Here is a 19871-nt window from a genome sequence, read left to right on the forward strand (position 1 = left end):
TTTTCTTGAGTGTTTGAAAAAAGCATTTATTTATTTATTTATTTAACATTTTTCTATACCGTCGTTTAGTGATATACCATCACAACGGTTTACAAATAGGCACAAAAATCAATTCAAGATAGATTGTACTTTAACCAGGGGGTGCCGCAGTTGTTCAGATACATGATTCAATATCATAAACTATATGTAAAGTGTATTAAAATTCCCTTTATGGGCTAACAGTAGATGCGGTATACTGTAATTATTTAACTTAATACTTAAGCGTGATAAAATAAAAATAAAAACACATATGTTTTCAGGTGACTTTTGCTTGTGCGTATAAGTCATTTTCTTGTTTCTTAGTACTACCTATTTCCCATTCTCACTCTGAAAGGCCTTTTTGAAAAGCCATGTTTTTAAGCCTTTTTTGAAGAGTTTTTGATCCCTCATTAGTCTTATTTCGGGTGGCATTGTGTTCCATAATATAATAATAATATATTGAATAGAAAATGAATACCGTACTCCTTTTATGACAGCAGATATTTGGAAAACCCAATGGTCAACCATTATTTTCCTCCTCAAGGTCAAACCCACAGAGGTGAATTGAGCCCATAGAGTGGGAGAATACCGTGTTATTTCCCAAAGGGATGTTAGCGATGTGAAGGCAGGCGAAGAGAAGTCCAACCTGCCATAGTTAACATGGAGGTTGACTGCCCCCTCCCCCCCTTTTTTCCAGAACCCCCTCACACTGCCCATTCTACTTTGGGATTGGTTCTCACCCCCCCCCCCCTCCCTTTTTCACCATTCATGGGTATCAGTTTAGGTTTAAAAATTAAAAAAAATAAAAGGTAGCAGTCTCCGTTTCCCGTTTATTGGGCTCGGGTTGAGTTGTGAAGTTGTCAATAAACTGCGGCCTTATTTAGCCCATGATGCTTCTTTTGTCTGCCTCATTTGTTATGGTGAGAGGTTCAGGAAACGACAACCAGTCCAACATCCCCATGTCATTCCAAAAGTTAAATGGTCATTCGCTTTATCTCTTTCCAATATGGTTTTTTTTTCTTTTCACACGAGTGTGAATTTAAATGTTGCCCAAATCTTTCTATATATAATTTGCTACATTTGTGTACTGCTTACGCTGTTAGTCATGTTCCAAAAGACTTTTAGAGACATTTACTGATTAACTTTTTCTTAGAGTCTACTCTTGGTATCCCATCAAAAATTATCCCTTAACAACTCTAATTGAACATGAAACACAGGACAAATTATTTTCTCATGGTTCACAAACGCAACAATTTCTACACGTTTCTTGTGGGTAGAAATATATTTACGCATGTCAAATGACCTTCTGAACACTGCCCAGCCCCTGCACAGGTAGTGGTATGTGTGCAGTATAAAGGCCTGTGCACTTTTACCCACTGCAAAATGTGTCCACCTGCTGTCTTTTCCTCACTGAGAAAAGGGGTGCTCTGGAGGAGGGAACGGCAGAGGCAATGTGTGACTACACACATTCATCTTTTTCCTCAACCTTTTTGACAGGCCCTTATCCCACTCTATAATACAGTAGAGGATGGATTTTCAAAAGGTTTAGATACCTAACTTCAACTTTGCTTTCACAACTTTTTCCCCACTGATTGGCTATATTTAGCTATCTAATTTCACAAAGTAGCCAAATTTAGACAACCAAACAAAGGGGGGGCTAAGTTTAAGTGAGGAGCCCCATAGGCATAAATAGCAGACCTAACTCTAACTGGTTACATTTTAGCTGGCTAGATGTAGGCAAATTTTCAGCTGAAAACCTAGCTGGTTGGGTTCAGCTGAAAATTGTCCCTAAAAGATAACTGCGTAAAATTAAATGGCTAGCTTATCCATTCACTGGCTCTTAGAAAATTAATCCCTCTATAAATAATATCAAAAATAATAAATAAATAAATAAATAAATAAATAAAGAGAAGCAGGTCAGAAGGAAGCGATTTCTTCAGTTAAAACCTCGGGTTCTCTCTATTGGTGCCTCGTTTTATTTACAGTTTCCACGTAAATGTATTATAATATATCAGAAGAATACATTTGTTTTTGTAGATCCATCTTATTTGGAAACTTTTTTAGTGGATTAATCTGTTGGATAAATAATAGTTCTAGGAAACTGGTAGAGAGACTCAGAGCAGGCAACTTCAATTACGGGGACTATAAGCATTATTGGGGTTTAAGAATTTCTTTTTTTGTGTATATACCGATGAATATATATGTAATGGTATATATTCTCTTTTTCCTTTTTGTTTATTCATGCTCTTGGTAATATGAATTAAACTAATAGAGAATTAATTATAAATAATATTACAATCAGAAGTTACAGTATTTTTGACAGAGGTGAAATGGTGACGGTGAAGGGAAGGAGAAGCAGGAATATCATAAGGAACATCATGAGTGGAACTAACGAGGTGCTGCCTGGATGGATAGTGACAGAAAAACAACTAGGACTGGGGCTCTCTATCTAGTGAGAAATTACAATGTTGGTGTATAGATAAAACAATAAGTAGGATAACACTAAACAAAAAATTCAATATAGATAGAAACTGAAAAACAATTGTCTTATCACATAAAGCAAACCAATTTCAAATAATAATCACATTTGTCATAAAAAAGAATAGCTTATATTATAAAAATAAAAAGAAATAAGAATAGAAACAGTAATAATACAGTTAAAATGCCAACAAAATTCCTTCATCAGGGGAATAATTTAAAATACATAAACAAATCAAAAATGTATTACAGTATAAAAAATATATAAGAAAAATAATTATATTCTTTTCAAGAGACAGACCTTTTTGCTTCTGGTCAATTTTTAAATATCTTGCGAGAATGCAAACTATGGGCCTGATTTTCAAAACCATTTCCATGTGTAAAATTGGGTTTTACCTATGTAAATGCACTTTACCCATGTAAGTGGGCTTTTGAAAATTGCTATAATATATGCCATTGAATTGTTCATAGGATTTACTCACATTAGTGCACCTTATGTATATAAATGGCTTGAAATTGCTATGACAGTATGTCACATTTACATGTGAAATTCTTTTGAAAATTTACCTGATTGTGAGCCCCTTTAATGTACGGTATTGTCCTTTTCACAAAATTTCTACTTTCCTTAACTTTGAAAATTATCAGCTGCAAAATACATGCACTACAAGCATGCACACACCTTGCACCTACTGTCTGGATAGATGGCTAAGGGGGCTGTGAGGCAGTACCCCTTCTGTTCCCCTATTTACCTGTGCAGGACCAGGCTAGACACCTGGTCCACCTTAAATTCCTTAAGGAGAGTAGGCTCTATGGACGGAATTCTGTGGGGCAGTTGGGGCTCAGAGTGCATTACCAGAGACTGGGGGAATAAGAACTGGGATCCAGGTGGGAATAGCCAGACCAGGCACAGGTTTCTAGGAGGAAGGCAGCTCCTGTAATATAAAACTGTCCAAACACTGAGCTGGGATGAAGCTGAACTGTGAGTACTGAGGGAAGCAGAACTGAACTATAAGTAAAGAGAATACACTGTTTTGAAGGGAAAGCAGTCTACTGTGGTGCATGAGTGAAGCTGTAATAAAGATATAGGGGCAGATTTTTAAACTTACACACTCGCATCCATGTGCATGCGCTTCCCGGTGCACACAAATGGACGCAGCTATTTTTTATCATGAGTGCGTCGGCGCACGCGTGTTATAAAATACAAGGTGTACGCACACATGCGCGGTGGATTTTAACATCCGCTCGCACATGTGCACACGGCCCACAACTCACACACGCGGGGGGGGGGGGGGGTAAATCTTTTATTTATGTGCGGCAACGCGATGGTTCCTTTTCACAGTTCCCTCACAGTCCACTCCAATTAAGGAGCGGACTGGGAGGGAACTTTCTAAACCACCTATTTAACCTTCCTCCCTCTTCCCCTCTCCTCCCTGCCCCCTATCCCTATCCTTTCTAATCCCCAAATGTTTATTTTACCCTTTGCTCCTCTTCTGGAGCATTAGACACTTGCGCGTACCGGCACGCTGCCGCATGCACTTTCCAGCACAGCGGCAAATGGCTGCTGCACGGGCCGCCTCCAATCCCACCCCCCTCCCTGCTCCCCGACCTGCCCCCTTTTCAGGCCCTGGCACTTATTTGCATACCGGTGTTTATGCGTGTGCCTGGGCCCGTTTGATAATTTGCCCGGCGCGTTTAAGGCCCAGCCCCGGGATTTAAGCGCGCAGTGGTTTTAAAATGTACCCATTACTGTTTTAAGAAAGGCTGGATTCAGACTAGTTTGTCTCCCAGCCTGTGGGAATCACAACTTGGTCCCACAGCAGCAAAATAGTGCACATAGAGTTGAAAATCACCCATATCCTTGCTGTTTTGCTACCCAGACCTATACATGCCTGCAGGAAGAAGTATTATTAATGCATGTAATCGTAGGCTTGCTATGTGCACTTTTAGCTGCATCTGAAGAGGTCAGTTTTCGGTCAGATCATTTTACTTCAGTAAATTCCTTTGAAAATTGCTCTCCATTCACCTTTGTTTGCTCTAACTATTGTTTTGCATGATGATTTTTGCTTTTTTATTCATTTCCTATCTAAGTCCATTTTGATGATTTTTGAATGGTTAGATTATGTAGTTTATGAATGTAAATCTTTTTTTCATATTGATTTATTTGTTTTCCAGGTGATAGATGGTTCACCAATTGAAGTGACTTTGGCTAAGCCGGTAGATAAGGACAGTTACATTAGGTACACCAGAGGTACGGGTGGACGAGGCGCTGTGGTGCAAGGAGAATATGCCTACACGTTTAGCCACGTGTATGACCCAGCAACAACATATCTCGGCGCGCCGGTCTTCTATGCACCTCAAACCTATGCTGCTGCCATTCCAAGCATTCAGTTTCCTACTACGAAGGGACACGTCAGTAACAGAGGAATAATACGACCTCACTCTGTTAGAGGTAATGCAAAATGTTAATGTAGCTGAGGTATCTATCAGCCTACAACTGTAGTAAAGCATTTTAATGATTATCTTTGTAATAATTGTATTGTCAGCCCAGGGAAATTACTGAAATGAAAGAATCCAGCTTATTTATTACTTCCCATTCATTCATATTAAAACTGGTTCCTTATTACAGGGAGTAGTAAGAAAATATTATCAGTACATCATGTGGTTATAAAGTGGCAAAATGTGCTGGGAAATGCAGCTTGTTTCCTCTGTAAGAGGAATAAACTCAGCTTTTCCCTTACATTGAAGGTGTTTCAGGAATCTAAACTACACCTGTTCTCTGTTAGTGAACTATAACCCAACTTGCAGCTGAACTTTGTGCTCAGTAATGATGAACAAGCACTTCTGGGATGTGTGTCGTGTTGGGGGAGGGGGATTACCTCCTGTGCTGCGGCTGAATGGTGATACTTCCCAAAATCGAAAGTGTGCATAATTGGCTTCTCTGCCCCAATTCTATCCCTCAGAACACCTCTTACCCAGTGAGCGCCAAAGTACCCTCGAAGTCACATCTGCACATACTTTTACATGCACACCCCCTAGGTCAATTGTCAAGAACCCAGTTGTGAACTTAAAACTAGATTTTTTGCTCAGAAATCCATTTGAGAATCATTGTAAAATGGTGGTACCAGTAAATTATGAGTCTTTAGTAGAATTAGTAAACTCCTTTCAGAAGATGATTTAAGACCTCATTTATTAAGCTTTTCTCCCATAGACACTGAAGAAGCCTTACAAATTGGACTCTTAATTTTTTTTTTTTTTGCTGTGACAACTGCTTGGGATTTATCCCAAGATACATTTAAGATATCCTAGAGACTTGTTGTTATGACCGTCAGTCGCAGACGGCTGCGACCATGTCTACTTATGTCTTGTGTTACTCTTCTTCCCTCTCCGGGCCTGCTCGCGGCAGGGGCTAGCCTCTAAGGCCACATACCTCATGTACTCTTTGATAAGTTTCCTTATCTATAAGGAAATCTATACTAATCTGTTGCTTATTTGAAGGTCAAATTTAAAGGACCGGTGTGCACCTAAATTGAGAGACCCACGCAAATGTTGGACTGGCGCTCACCGAGCAAATTTTAAAATCTCCCCAGATGTATGCATATCTCCTGCTGCGGGCACATCTCACTTGTTTTGAAAAAGAGGTGGAGTCAGGGTGGAGTCTAGGTGGGGCATGGGCATTCTGAGAAGTGGCCAAGCGATGTGTGCACAAATACTTGTGTGCCTGGGCAAGTGATGAGGTCTAGTGCTGTGTAAGTTTACTTCTGCTGTGGAGGAGGTGAAAGTTAAAAAAAAAAGTCAAATATTCAGGGTAACTGGGGGGATTATAGGCTATTAAACTAGTGGGGTTGGAAGACCTACCTCTTAACTGGGCGAACTGGTGGAAAAACTGATGAAACTAACAATGGCGTGGGCATGCACCTTTTTAAAAATCCCCAACTTACATGGTAGAAGCGGGATTTACGTGGCTAGGTGCATAGCCCTCTTAAAATTGTGTGCATATATGCATATGCCCAGGTATCCCTTACACTAGTAGTAAAACAACATCCAAGGACAGGGAATTACTGGGAAAAGATGTTGATAACACAATCCCATCCCATCCCCTCTTTATCTTATCCCCCCTTCCAAAGCCCCTATGATTCCCTCATTCTCTCTTTTTAACTTCCTCTGCCTCCTGATCCCCTCACTCATTCTGGTTCCCTCTCACTTCTCACAAATCCCTGCCTCCACCTGGTTCCCCCTTTCCCCCCTTTCCCCCCATGACCCCCTCACTCACCCTGGTTAACCCCCCCCCCCCCATCCCCAGATCACTCCCTACTTCCCCTGGTTTACTCACTCCCCCGATCACTCTCATTCTTTCACTTCCTCCCCCCTACTTGATTTCCTCATGAACCCCTCACTAATCCTGGTTTACTCCTCCCCTCCCCTCCATGAACCCCTCACTCTGGTTCCACTAATGAACCCCTCATTTCCCCTGGTTCCCTTCCTCTCCTCCATGAACCCCTCACTCACCCAAGTTTACTCCCCCAATCCCCAGTTCACTCACTCACTCACTTCCCCCTTCCCCTGGTTCACTCACTTCCTCCACCCCTGATTCCCAGTTGTTTTCTTTCTCTTCCCCCTCCCTGTGATCCCAGGTTCACTCTCTCCCTGACACCCAACCCCCTCATTCACTGGCTTCTATCAGCCAAACAGGAGGAGGGGAAGGAGGATGGTGGCCTTGCAGTGTCTCCAGCCTGTCCTCCCTCTTCCCCTGCCAGGGCCCGATCATCGCACTTTGAACCATGTGGCTCAGAGCGTGCCATTCAGACCTTGGCAGGGAAGGAGGGAGGACATGCCAGAGGCACTGCAAGGCCACTATCTTCCTCCTCCCCCCGTTTGGCTAATATTTATTTATTTATTTATTTATTTATTTAATGTCTTTTTTTATACCGATAGCCGTTCACACATCGTATCGGTTTACAGTTAAACAGGAACCATTGGGCAGAACCCTTACATATAACATTGCAAACAGGTTAACTTTTGGGCAGGGCCCTTACATAAAATTGAGAACAGCAAAATCACTATATACATATCATCTGTCCCACCTATTAATAGGAGCCAATGAGTGAGCAGATGCAAGTGGAAGGGTGTCCACTGCCACCAATATTTCTCTTCCAAGGCAGGCAGGAGAGGATAAATGCGCCACTCGTTACCACTAATGTTTCTCTTCCGGGGTAAGCTCAAGCTCCATACAGAGAGAGAGAGGTGTGGAGCTGGAAAGTATAGGAAGGAAGAGGGTGTAGTTCAATTTGCAAGCAGGCGATGGAGGTGCAGGGTGATTTTCCTCTATATTATAGTTAAATATTACAGATTAAGAAACTAGTTTCCTATGTCAATAAATACATTTTTTCTTTTTTGTTGTTCATTGTTGAGAAGAGATGAATTATAACATAAAAGATCTATTATTGAATTTTTTATGCCTCTCTATAACTGCACATCAAGTGATTCTCAATGTTCTTCCTTCTATTAGATGACTCCTACTTTCATATATAATTACAGAGGTTCGTGGTTATCACTAGGGATGTGCAAAAAAAATGAGAATGAAATTAAATCAGGCAGATTTTCAGAGTCATTCAAATTCAATGGGATTTATTTTGATTTTTCCCCGTCACGTTTGATGAGGAAATTCATTAACATTTGCCCAGCAAATCTGGGAGAAAATTTAACTGGATTTGATATAGATTCCCTAATTGACATGAGTCTGTATTGAATTTGCCAATTTTGGATCCTACAGATTGGACAAATCCCCTCAAACTTCCATTCACCAATTTTGAGGAATCCATATATTTTTATGTACTTCTTTATTTGCATGTTTGAATTCTGCCTTTCAAAATTTCACCTAATGTGGATAAATCATTGCAATCATTCAATGTAATATAAATGTCATATTATAAAAACACAATAAATAAGTATAAAACATTACAATCAATCAAAAATACAAATATACATGTCATATTCTAATCCATAAAGGGGGCAATTTTCAAAGCCATTTAGATGCATAAAATCCAATTGTATGCATGTAAATGGTTGCTGTAAAACTGATCTGGGCTAAGCATGCATATAAGTGTGGTCCAAGAAAACAAACCAGTAGCCGATCCAAGATGGCTGATAGCAACAAAAACAAGGAGTTGAATCGGTAAAATAGGACTTTATTAAATCTTGCCCGACTCTGGCTGAGTTTCGCTCAACGAGCTGCCTCAGGGGCTATTGCAAACAAATAAAAGACACACATACATATATATATGAAACAACAAATAAAGTGAAATATAACAATATTGTATAAATAATAATAAATAATAATAAATAATAAATATGATAAAAACAAGCATACTATTGTACAAACATAAAAGATGTTAATTTTTAAACATACATATATAACGTTTATATATGTGTATGTAAAATCATTATAAAAACAAATGTGCATGTGTGTGTACAAATATCAAAATGGCAAACAATAAACAGATAAAATACAGGAAGGAAACCGTGCTTACATATAAACAACTTGATTAATAAAAACTCATTGAGTGGAAAAAGAATTATATATAAAAATATATTCTATAAACTATTGTGTATCAAACATTATTGATAAATGTATACTAAAAACAAAGGAAGAACATATCTATATAAACTAGACAAAAAAATAAAGAAAAAAATAAATTAAAAAATTTCAAAATACACATATATAAACATATATATACACATATATAAACACATATATAAACGTTATATATGTATGTTTAAAAATTAACATATTTTATGTTTTTACTATAGTATGCTTGTTTTTATCATATGCTTGTTTTTATCATATTTATTATTTATTATGATTTATTATTATTTATACAATATTGTTATATTTCACTTTTTGTTGTTTCATATATATATGTATGTGTGTCTTTTATTTGTTTGCAATAGCCCCTGAGGCAGCTCGTTGAGCGAAACTTGGCCAGAGTCGGGCAAGATTTAATAAAGTCCTATTTTACCGATTCATCTTCTTGTATTTGTTGCATATAAGTGTGCACATAACCTAGTTTTGCATATACTTGTACAGGTACTGATGAGGAGAGATTTGGAGATGCAGTTGGCACTTATGTGCACATGAGGAAGTATAACTTTACACAAATGAATTATGGATGTACTTAGTGGCCAATATTTTCAAAGTGAACTTGCACTTGTAAGTTCATTTTGAAAATATATAGCAAAGTCTTAAAGTATAAAATCTAATCAATGCAAATTTAGAAATCCCCAAGATTATGAATTTCCATTTCAAAATCAAATTAGTTACTGTAAGTGCCAACATTAATAATGTTCAAGTTATGAAAAAAACTAACAGCTTGAAAAAAAAATCTCTAAAAAGCCATACTATTAAGAAGTTTCTGAATCTCAAATAGTTTTCTTCTGGCCAGCAGTCTAGTGACATAATGTTCCATAATATAGCCACTGCATGAGAATGCTCAATTATGGCCCAAGGTCAAATAAAGACTCTTAAATACTGGAACACATACACGGATCTTGCTTGAAGAAATACCACATATTTCTGCTCTGAAAGTACCCAGTGTGATTCAATAAGTGCCTATATTTCCAATGCAAGAAAACACATACTTTCTCTACCCATTTTATAAACATTCACACATTCATTTTATGTGCAAAATAGTTGTGACACTGCTCGAATAAATAGCCAGCATGATTGCAAATAAGATGGTTCTCCTTCTCTTAAGATTTTAAAAGCTAAACAAAGCAACTGGGAGTCAATGCAAATTTATAAGATCAAAGTATTATGCTCCCTGCCTCACCCTGTGCCATTTGCACATATGAATGTATGCATGGAGATTAATGCTAATATTCTATAAATTGTACAGCAGGAGCTGCACAGTTTCTAAAATACCACATATTTCTGCTCTGAAAGTACCCAGTGTGATTCAATAAGTGCCTATATTTCCAATGCAAGAAAACACATACTTTCTCTACCCATTTTATAAACATTCACACATTCATTTTATGTGCAAAATAGTTGTGACACTGCTCGAATAAATAGCCAGAATTAAACATGGAGGCAGGTATTTTATAAAGTGCGTGCGTATACCATTTTGCAAATACTTGGAATCACCAATTCACCAATTCCTCTGCCAGTTCATCCAGTCCTCCTCTAGTTCATCCAGACACTCTAGTACTTCATCCTTGAACATCCACAGGTTCACCCAGACTTCTCACTCAAAAACTGCAGACAACTGACATGTCCGATTTCACTAGTGCAAGTCAATGAGCAGAAATAAAAGTGTATGAATACAGTACTTTAATGTAATCCACTTCGAAGCAGCTGAAAAGTGGAATATGCAATCAAATAAAATAAAATAAACACCTCTTACAAAAATAGCAACTACTGCGTGTACTTCAGAACCCTGCCCCCTTCCCCTCCCCCCCCCCCACCCAGTAAAATGAATATGCAAAACCTCTCTAGATGTTTATAAAATAACACATATGCACGTACATGCATATGAAACGATAACGTTGACAATGGGACCCCGAGACATGTTTTATTAGTGATAAATTTTTCTTTGGAATTTAATATTAGGTTGTTTCAAGTTTGTTTGAAAGTTAACAGAATATAAATCAATTAAATTAATAAAGATTTTTTTAGACATCAGTAATGAACCAGCAAATGAATGAATATTAGAGTGCTTTCTGCTGATACCGCTTGAGGCCCATTTTGTGGCAAGAGGCAGCGGATTAAAACTCAAAAAGCACTATATATATGATCTGATGCAGAGTTCATGGAAGGGATTTCAAGATAGATTAGATACATATATGTTTGTTAGTAAGAATTCCTCTAAGGATACATGTTTAGATCTTTAAATCTGACCTCATTAACTTTGTAATGAAGACCGCTGATCATTTTAGTAGCCACCCTTTGGACCAACTCCATTTAGTTTCTATCATTTTTGTTATAATTCCCGATCCCAAAAGGTCCATCCTCACCTCTCAGTGGGAAACCTTCCCACGGCCCCTAATGATGACTTCACATATCCCGGGTATTTAAGGCAAACACTGACACTCAGAGCTTGCCTTGGCAACGGGTCTTCTCGCTCTCGCTTGCTTGTGTTCTTGTAGTTGCAGTTCCAGTTCTCCTGTTCCTGCTGCCTGTTTCTGACCGTGGGCCAGACCTGACCTCGCTTATCGCTGCCTGCCTCTGACCCTTGGACCGGACCTGACCTCGCTTGCTGCTGCCTGCCTCTGTTCTCCTGGACCAACCCCGTCCTCGCTCTCCGCCTAGCCTGGCCTACTGGACTGGATCAGTGCCGCCCTTGGCGTCAGGCCTCCAGCCTCTCTCTCTCCTAGTTGCTACTGTGCTCTCTCACCTACTTCCCGGGATCATCCACGCAGAGGCCCACCTAAGACCAACGGCCCCGGTAGCCAAGGGCTCAATCTGTGGGAAACGTGGGCTGGTAGTGGCGAAGCTCCAGCTGGCCTCTGCTTCCCATCCAGCCTCACCACCCAACAGTGGGGACCTGTGGGGGTTTCCCCCACAGGTGGTGCCAGCACCACCTCGGGCCAAGGGTCCACGGATGCAACAATTTTGAAGATGTGTTCTTCAGAATTGTACACAGTATTTCAAATGAGATCCCACCAGGGACTTAAATAGAGGCAGTATCATCTCCTTCTTTCTGATGACAATTTCTCTCCCTGTACATCCAAGTATCTTTCTTTTCTTTGCCTCTGGACTGGGCCCCAGCATCGAGACCTAGTCTCTGCAATGGGTGCAGCATTGGGCCTGAGCCTGAGTTCTGGCCTAGGCCGAGGCCCAGCCATCGAGACCTGTCTCTGGACTGGGCCCCAACTTTAGGCTTGAGCCCAAGCTCTGGTCTGGGTTGAGGCCCAGGCATTGGGATCTGGTCTCTGGGCTGAACCCTATCATCGGGCCTGGGCCTAGACTGAGCCCTGACATCAGGCCTGGGTCCAGGCACTGGCCTAGACCGAGGCCCAGGAGTAGGCGTCTGGCCTAGAATCCGGCTTCAGGTCTAGGTCGAAGTGTCAGGACCAGACCACCAAGCCATGGCCTTGCATAGAGCCTGGGCAGAGGTTAAAGCAACCTACCATGGCCTAGGCCTGCCCTTGTCAGCAGATCTCCACCAGACTAGGTAAGTCAGAGCCAGGGGGGATCCTGGCCCCGGCATTTTTCCTGGTGAGAAGGATGGATGATGAGGATGGGAGGCCCTGTTTCCCTTTATTTCATTGTGGGAGTGGGTTAATGTCTGATTTCCTTTTTTTTTAAACAAAAGAAACAAATTAAACATTAAATGAAATGAAATTCATGGGGGAAAACCCCTAAAAACTAAATGAAAATAAATTACCCCTGCACACCTCTGTTCCTTATGTGTAATTATGAGGTATGGAGTAATGTATCTTGTCTTTTAGTTTATACAATGTGGTTTTGTATATATCTGATATGTAGTCTATAAAGAATCCTATTGCCTTCAGTACAAAATATCAGTTAAACTAAAATTAATTACCTGAAGGATCTACTATGATATTGCTAATTATGCTCCCCTGAACTTGAGCTTGGGCTCAAGCTTAGGTGTTTTGATTTCATAAACTAAATATCTAAATTACTTCCTTATGTTTCTCTGCCAACCAATGTCAAGTTATTCTGTGTGCCCAACCCCATAATTAGAGGGTTAGTCTATTTAGTAAGAATGGAAGGTGGCGTAGGCAGGAAGAAGAAACCAAAAATAGAAAAAAATCTCACAACAGCAAAGCAGCCTGTTCAATCCTGAAATTCCTCTCTCTAAACTGAGCAGCAATAATAATACAGCAAACATAAAAGCAATGAAAATTATTTTTAATGTATCAAAATTTGATAAATGTGGAGATATTTTTTCAGGCTTTTGATTGAAGTGCTGTGACTTAACTTTGTAAAAAGGATTTTTTTTGTGAATTAATCTAATAAACCCTTCAATGATCTTCTTGCTAGTTCTTTGATATAATTCCTGAACTTTATAGTTCAAGCATCTCTAGTTATCACCCATGATTTGCTTATTTAGTCCCCAATTCATTTTTTGCAGAGGAAAGGTATATTTAGTGTGAGACAAATAGTTGTCCACAAACTTGATGTAGCAATTAGGGATGTGAATCGTTTTTCAACGATTAAAATTATCGTCCGATAATGTTTATATCGTCTTAAATCGTTATAGAACACGATACAATAGAAATTCTAACGATTTATCGTTAAAAATCGTTAAATCGTGTTAGTGCGCACTAACGGGAGTTAGTGCGCACTAACTCCCAGTTAGTGCGCACTAACTCGATTTAGTGCGCACTAACTGAAAATGATACAAATAAACACTTTCCAGGTCACTGAAGGTCAGTTAGGAATGAATATGTGTTCCTATTGGCTGGCTGCCCTCTTATCTATTGATGTTACCAAGGTTACCACTGAGGTGATGGTTGGGGGGATGGGAAATGGAACTGGAAACTAACGAACACCAACAGAAAATGAAACAAAGTGTTCACACTTCCCAGGTCAGTAAAGGTCACTTAGGAATGAATATGTATGTATGTATTCCTATTGGCTGGCTGTGCTCTTATCTATTGATGTTACCAATATGGTTGGGGGGATGTGAAATGGAAACAGTTGGAAGCTTGACAAAAAAAGTAATGTAATGATCAGCACTCACCTGACTAGAACTTGTTTGTTTATTATTTTTGTTAGCAGGCACCTGAAATGCTAGTGCATGTTGAATTTGCCAATCACTGTGCATTTTAGAAAGGTGGTCCTGGCTGGAACTGTACACAGTTCAAATATATGTAATTGATTGTTGGTAAGTGTATTTTTTAAGTAGCCACACTGGCACCAGTATGTTTACTTTTCCTCCTACTTAACTCACTAGCTCAGCTTTGTAAGAAGGGCTTCTCTGCTTGTGTGTTGTTTTTGTTTGGTGTGAGGAGAGCAGAAACATCAGATCTTTATTCAATCTACTACAGTCATCTCTTACAGTGCCCTATCCCTATTAATACCAGGAGTGTTGTGATCTTCCTGCACACAGTGCCCTAACCCTGATACCAGTCTGAGACAGCTCCCTCCCTGCATTACTAGTGAGAGGCTGGCTTCACAGACAGGGGGGAGCTGCCTGACCCTCACTCCTGACTTCCCCCATGTCCCAGCTAGTGAATGGTGTGTGGGTGAGGGGGGGGGGGAGGATGGTGAAGTCTGAGACAGCTCCCTCCCTGCATTACTAGTGAGAGGCTGGCTTCACAGACAGGGGGGGAGCTGCCTGACCCTCACTCATGACTTCCCCCATGTCCCAGCTAGTGAATGGTGTGTGGGTGAGGGGGGGGGGGGAGGATGGTGAAGTCTGAGACAGCTCCCTCCCTGCATTACTAGTGAGAGGCTGGCTTCGCAGACAGGGGGGAGCTGCCTGACCCTCACTCCTGACTTCCCCCATGTCCCAGCTAGTGAATGGTGTGTGGGTGAGGGGGGGGGAGGATGGTGAAGTCTGAGACAGCTCCCTCCCTGCATTACTAGTGAGAGGCTGGCTTCACAGACAGGGGGGGAGCTGCCTGACCCTCACTCCTGACTTCCCCCATGTCCCAGCTAGTGAATGGTGTGTGGGTGAGGGGGGGGGGGGGAGGATGGTGAAGTCTGAGACAGCTCCCTCCCTGCATTACTAGTGAGAGGCTGGCTTCACAGACAGGGGGGAGCTGCCTGACCCTCACTCCTGACTTCCCCCATGTCCCAGCTAGTGAATGGTGTGTGGGTGAGGGGGGGGGGGAGGATGGTGAAGTCTGAGACAGCTCCCTCCCTGCATTACTAGTGAGAGGCTGGCTTCACAGACAGGGGGGAGCTGCCTGACCCTCACTCCTGACTTCCCCCATGTCCCAGCTAGTGAATGGTGTGTGGGTGAGGGGGGGGGGGGAGGATGGTGAAGTCTGAGACAGCTCCCTCCCTGCATTACTAGTGAGAGGCTGGCTTCACAGACAGGGGGGAGCTGCCTGACCCTCACTCCTGACTTCCCCCATGTCCCAGCTAGTGAATGGTGTGTGGGTGAGGGGGGGGGGGGAGGATGGTGAAGTCTGAGACAGCTCCCTCCCTGCATTACTAGTGAGAGGCTGGCTTCACAGACAGGGGGGAGCTGCCTGACCCTCACTCCTGACTTCCCCCATGTCCCAGCTAGTGAATGGTGTGTGGGTGAGGGGGGGGGGAGGATGGTGAAGTCTGAGACAGCTCCCTCCCTGCATTACTAGTGAGAGGCTGGCTTCACAGACAGGGGGGAGCTGCCTGACCCTCACTCCTGACTTCCCCCATGTCCCAGCTAGTGAATGGTGTGTGGGTGAGGGGGGGGGGGATGATGGTGAAGTCTGAGACAGCTCCCTCCCTGCATTACTAGTGAGAGGCTGGCTTCACAGACAGGGGGGAGCTGCCCGACCCTCACTCCTGACTTCCCCCATGTCCCAGCTAGTGAATGGTGTGTGGGTGAGGGGGGGGGGGGAGGATGGTGAAGTCTGAGACAGCTCCCTCCCTGCATTACTAGTGAGAGGCTGGCTTCACAGACAGGGGGGAGCTGCCTGACCCTCACTCCTCCGGGGTATTGTGATCTTCCTGCACACAGTGCCCTATCCCTGATACCAGGGGTGTTGTGATCTTCCTGCATGCAGTGCCCTATCCCTATTAATACCAGGAGTGTTGTGATCTTCCTGCATGCAGTGCCCTATCCCTATTAATACCAGGAGTGTTGTGATCTTCCTGCATGCAGTGCCCTATCCCTGATACCGGGATGTGTGCAAGAAGATCACAACACCCCCGGTATCAGGAATAGGGCACTGTGTGCAGGAAGATCACAACACCCCCAGTATCAGGAATAGGGCACTGTGTGCAGGAAGATCACAACACCCCTGGTATTAGGGATAGGGCACTGTGTGCAGGAAGATCACAACACTCCTGGTATTAATAGGGATAGGGCACTGTGTGCAGGAAGATCACAATACCCCTGGTATCAGGGTTAGGGCACAAGTTCTAGTCACATTGACTGATCACATTACTTGTTTTGTCAAGCTACCAACTGTTTCCATTTCCCATCCCCCATATACTGTCAGTAGGAAACTTGGTAACATGAATAAATAAGAGGGCAGCCAATAGGAATACATATTCATTCCTAAACTGACCTTAACTGACCTGAAAAGTGTCAAATTGTATCATTTTCAGTTAGTGCGCACTAACTCCCGTTAGTGCGCACTAATCGGAAAAAACGATTTTTAACGATTTTTTAACTAAAAAATCGTGCCTAAGACGATTTTCTTGCCCTGCCACACGATTTCTATCGTTAAGACGATATGGAAAACGATTCACATCCCTAGTAGCAATGCAAGAAGTACCTGGTGCTGCAGAAAGGGACTGCAAAGAACATTTATTCCCTGTTTACCATGTCTACATTTTCTATATGTGCAATAATGTTTTTCTTGCAATTCACCAATAGTAAAATATGTGATTCTAAATGACAGTATAATTAATATTATTGGCTTTTAACATACCTCACAAAATTATGATCTTTGTACCGCTGTGTTGTAAATGTGTTTATTTATTTGATTTATAAACCACTTATGCAGATGCCCTAATTGGTGTACAATAAAACACACACAGTATCAGATTAACAACAACAACAACAATAATAAAAGTATTGCCAAGCCAACATATGACTAGAAAAATCTGACCCAAGAAACTTCAAGATGTATCAGATCTTATGATACAAGCGAAACTGCCCAACATACGTAGTTCAAAAGTAGCTGGTTTCTAGTGGTCAAAGCAAAAATGCCTACTGATAAAAAATGTCTTGGCCATAGTCTTAAAAGCTTTTGTACATTCCAACATCTGTAATTCTTATGGGAGAGAGTTCCAAAGAATGGGAGTGCCAACAAATTAGGCCTGATCCCTCGTATCAGATAGGTGAGCTTGGCAAACTGTTGGTACATCCAGTAGTTCCCGTTGCAAAGAAAAAAAGGACTACGAAGGTTATAAACTTTTAATAATGCATTGGCCCAAGGTAAAGCATTTAATGACAACAACTTATGACCAGAGAGCCACTTTGTATTATATCCGGCACTGTATGGGTAACTAGTGGAGGTCATGCAAAACTGGCAAAACATAGTCCTGCATTGTTCAACCAGATAGTAGGCGAGTAGCCGAATTCTGTAGCTATTAAAGAGCCCTTTGTTAAAGTAGGCAGACCTAGATACAGAGAGTTACAGTAGTCCGAGTGAAAGTAGCACTGATTGAACCACTCAATGAAAATCAAAGGCATCAAAGAAAAGTTTAATGCAATGCAGAAGCCTGAGCTTATAAAAGCCCGCCCTGATTACTGATTTTACGTGTGGAACCATGAACAATCTAGAGTCAATTATGACCGTATACTTTTTGTGCTAGATCAACTTTTAGTTGTTCGGCCTTAATTTTAATGGAGGATGGAACTGACATAGACTCACTGCGCTGAATAATTACCACTTCTGATTTAGCAAGGTTCAAGGCGAATTTTCTATGTTTAAGCCATGAATGGATGAAGGTGATGCAAACTGAAATAAGTTCATTGGTTTCGGTCCAGGATTTCCCTAAGGGAATATAAAACTAGATGTCATCCGCATACAGTCATAAGCCACCACAGATGCTCTTCGAGAACTTACATAAAGGTGCAAGATAAACATTAAAACAGTAGGGCAGAAAGCGCTGAGCCCTGCGGGATACCCAACTGCATGGGATGCAAACCAGAAATCGTACTGGCTGAAATGGCTCGCTGCTTCCTTCCACTAAGATAGGACTGAAACCATTCAAGGTACCAGTGTTAAACGTGTCCATAAATGATTACAAATGTGTTCATTTCATGATTTTTTATTTTCCAGCATCTGTAAAGGGAACCAGTTGTAATGTGAAAAAAAGTGCCATTTGGGAAACTTTAAGTACATTAACACTGGAATTTATGCCTATGGATGAAATATAATTATTTCAATTTTAAGTTGCCCAGATTTCATATCATAAACTACAAATCAGGCTTGGGAAACAAACTGCAAAAAAATCAAAGATAATCTGTGCATGAATGTAATGAAAAGGTGAGCCTCACACTGACTGATGAGAGCAGAGGAGATGGGAAAACTTTGGTTGTTTCTTATAAATTTATAGAAAGAAGACAGAAAAATTAGCTTTCTCAGAGTACCTCATTTTAATTTTAAGGATTTAGAGGAATTTGCCCTGTTTCAAAATTCAGATTTTCTCAAATATAGCATATGCATTTTCCCTTCTGTTGCTGATTCATGTTCTCTATCCTACACCTCTGCATATCTGTCATCTCAGTTCTATGTGCCCGACATACTAATTGGTTGATTTTAAAAGCCCAATGCGCGCCAAAGCCGGAAGATACGTGTGTGACTCAGCCCGGCGTGCACCACGCAGATTTATAAAGCACGCGAGGACATGCATGTCTCCTGGTACATGCACACATCATAAAGTTCAAAAAAGGGGCGAGGAATTGGTGAGGCATGGACAGGCTGAGTCCATTACATGAAGTCTGCACATAAAGTATTTTCACACACAAGCACACATCGGGGTCCCCTACCACATAACTTTACTTCTGCTATGGACCTCAACTAAGTATTAAAATAAAATAAACTTGGCTAGTCAGCAGGGTTTTAAGGGTTAGGGCTAATAGAGTAAAAGGGAGGCAAGTTAGCTAGGGGGTTTAGGAAGTCCTCTCCTTTACTGGGGCGAACTGGGAACGAACTGGGGAAACAGATAATTGCGTCGGTACACGTAACTACTAAAATCCTCCCCCCTTACGTGATTGAGTTGGCATTTGCACACATCAGTATAAAATTGTGCGCACAGATATGCACTTATAGCCAATTTCTATAGCAGGCACATGTATACACATCCATACTCATGTACGGTATAAAATCACCACGTCCATGTGCACGAACCGGCAAATGCGCACATGTGCACCCGCGCAGGTCTTAAAATTCACTTCTTACGTTTTTCTCCTATTTTGTGTCTATGGGGAAAAAAAAGTATAGTGAATTAGGTTCTATATCTCCTTTTTGAAAAGCTGGAGTTTCAATCTCTTAAATCTCAATGATTATATACTTTTTGTAATGTTTTTTAGTCAATCGTTATTTTTGGATGAAATGAAGCTACACTAGATTAAAAGATACAGAATAGATGCCAGAAGTGTAGTGCTGAGTTGGACAAACATATACCTTTATATCATTACTTTCCTTCCCTGGTTAGACAGTAAAAGAATTTATCATTCATAATACTACCTGTTCTTTAAAGCTGCAGTACCTCCTGCTCACACCAAATGTCAAATTTC

At 41.2% G+C, this 19871-nt stretch overlaps 1 protein-coding gene across 5 annotated transcripts in view; it reads left to right on the top strand.

The window, feature by feature from the left end:
• Positions 1-19871, top strand: part of A1CF (APOBEC1 complementation factor) — a 147014-nt gene that overhangs the window by 112927 nt on the left and 14216 nt on the right. For all 5 annotated transcript variants that reach the window (XM_029609786.1, XM_029609785.1, XM_029609788.1 and 2 more), the window contains one exon: positions 4669-4945. In XM_029609786.1, coding sequence (XP_029465646.1) covers positions 4669-4945 — 277 coding nt within the window. The remainder of the gene's footprint in view (positions 1-4668; positions 4946-19871) is intronic.

The sequence above is a fragment of the Rhinatrema bivittatum genome, chromosome 7 (genome assembly GCF_901001135.1).
Source record: "Rhinatrema bivittatum chromosome 7, aRhiBiv1.1, whole genome shotgun sequence".
Classification (NCBI taxonomy): Eukaryota; Metazoa; Chordata; class Amphibia; order Gymnophiona; family Rhinatrematidae; genus Rhinatrema; species Rhinatrema bivittatum.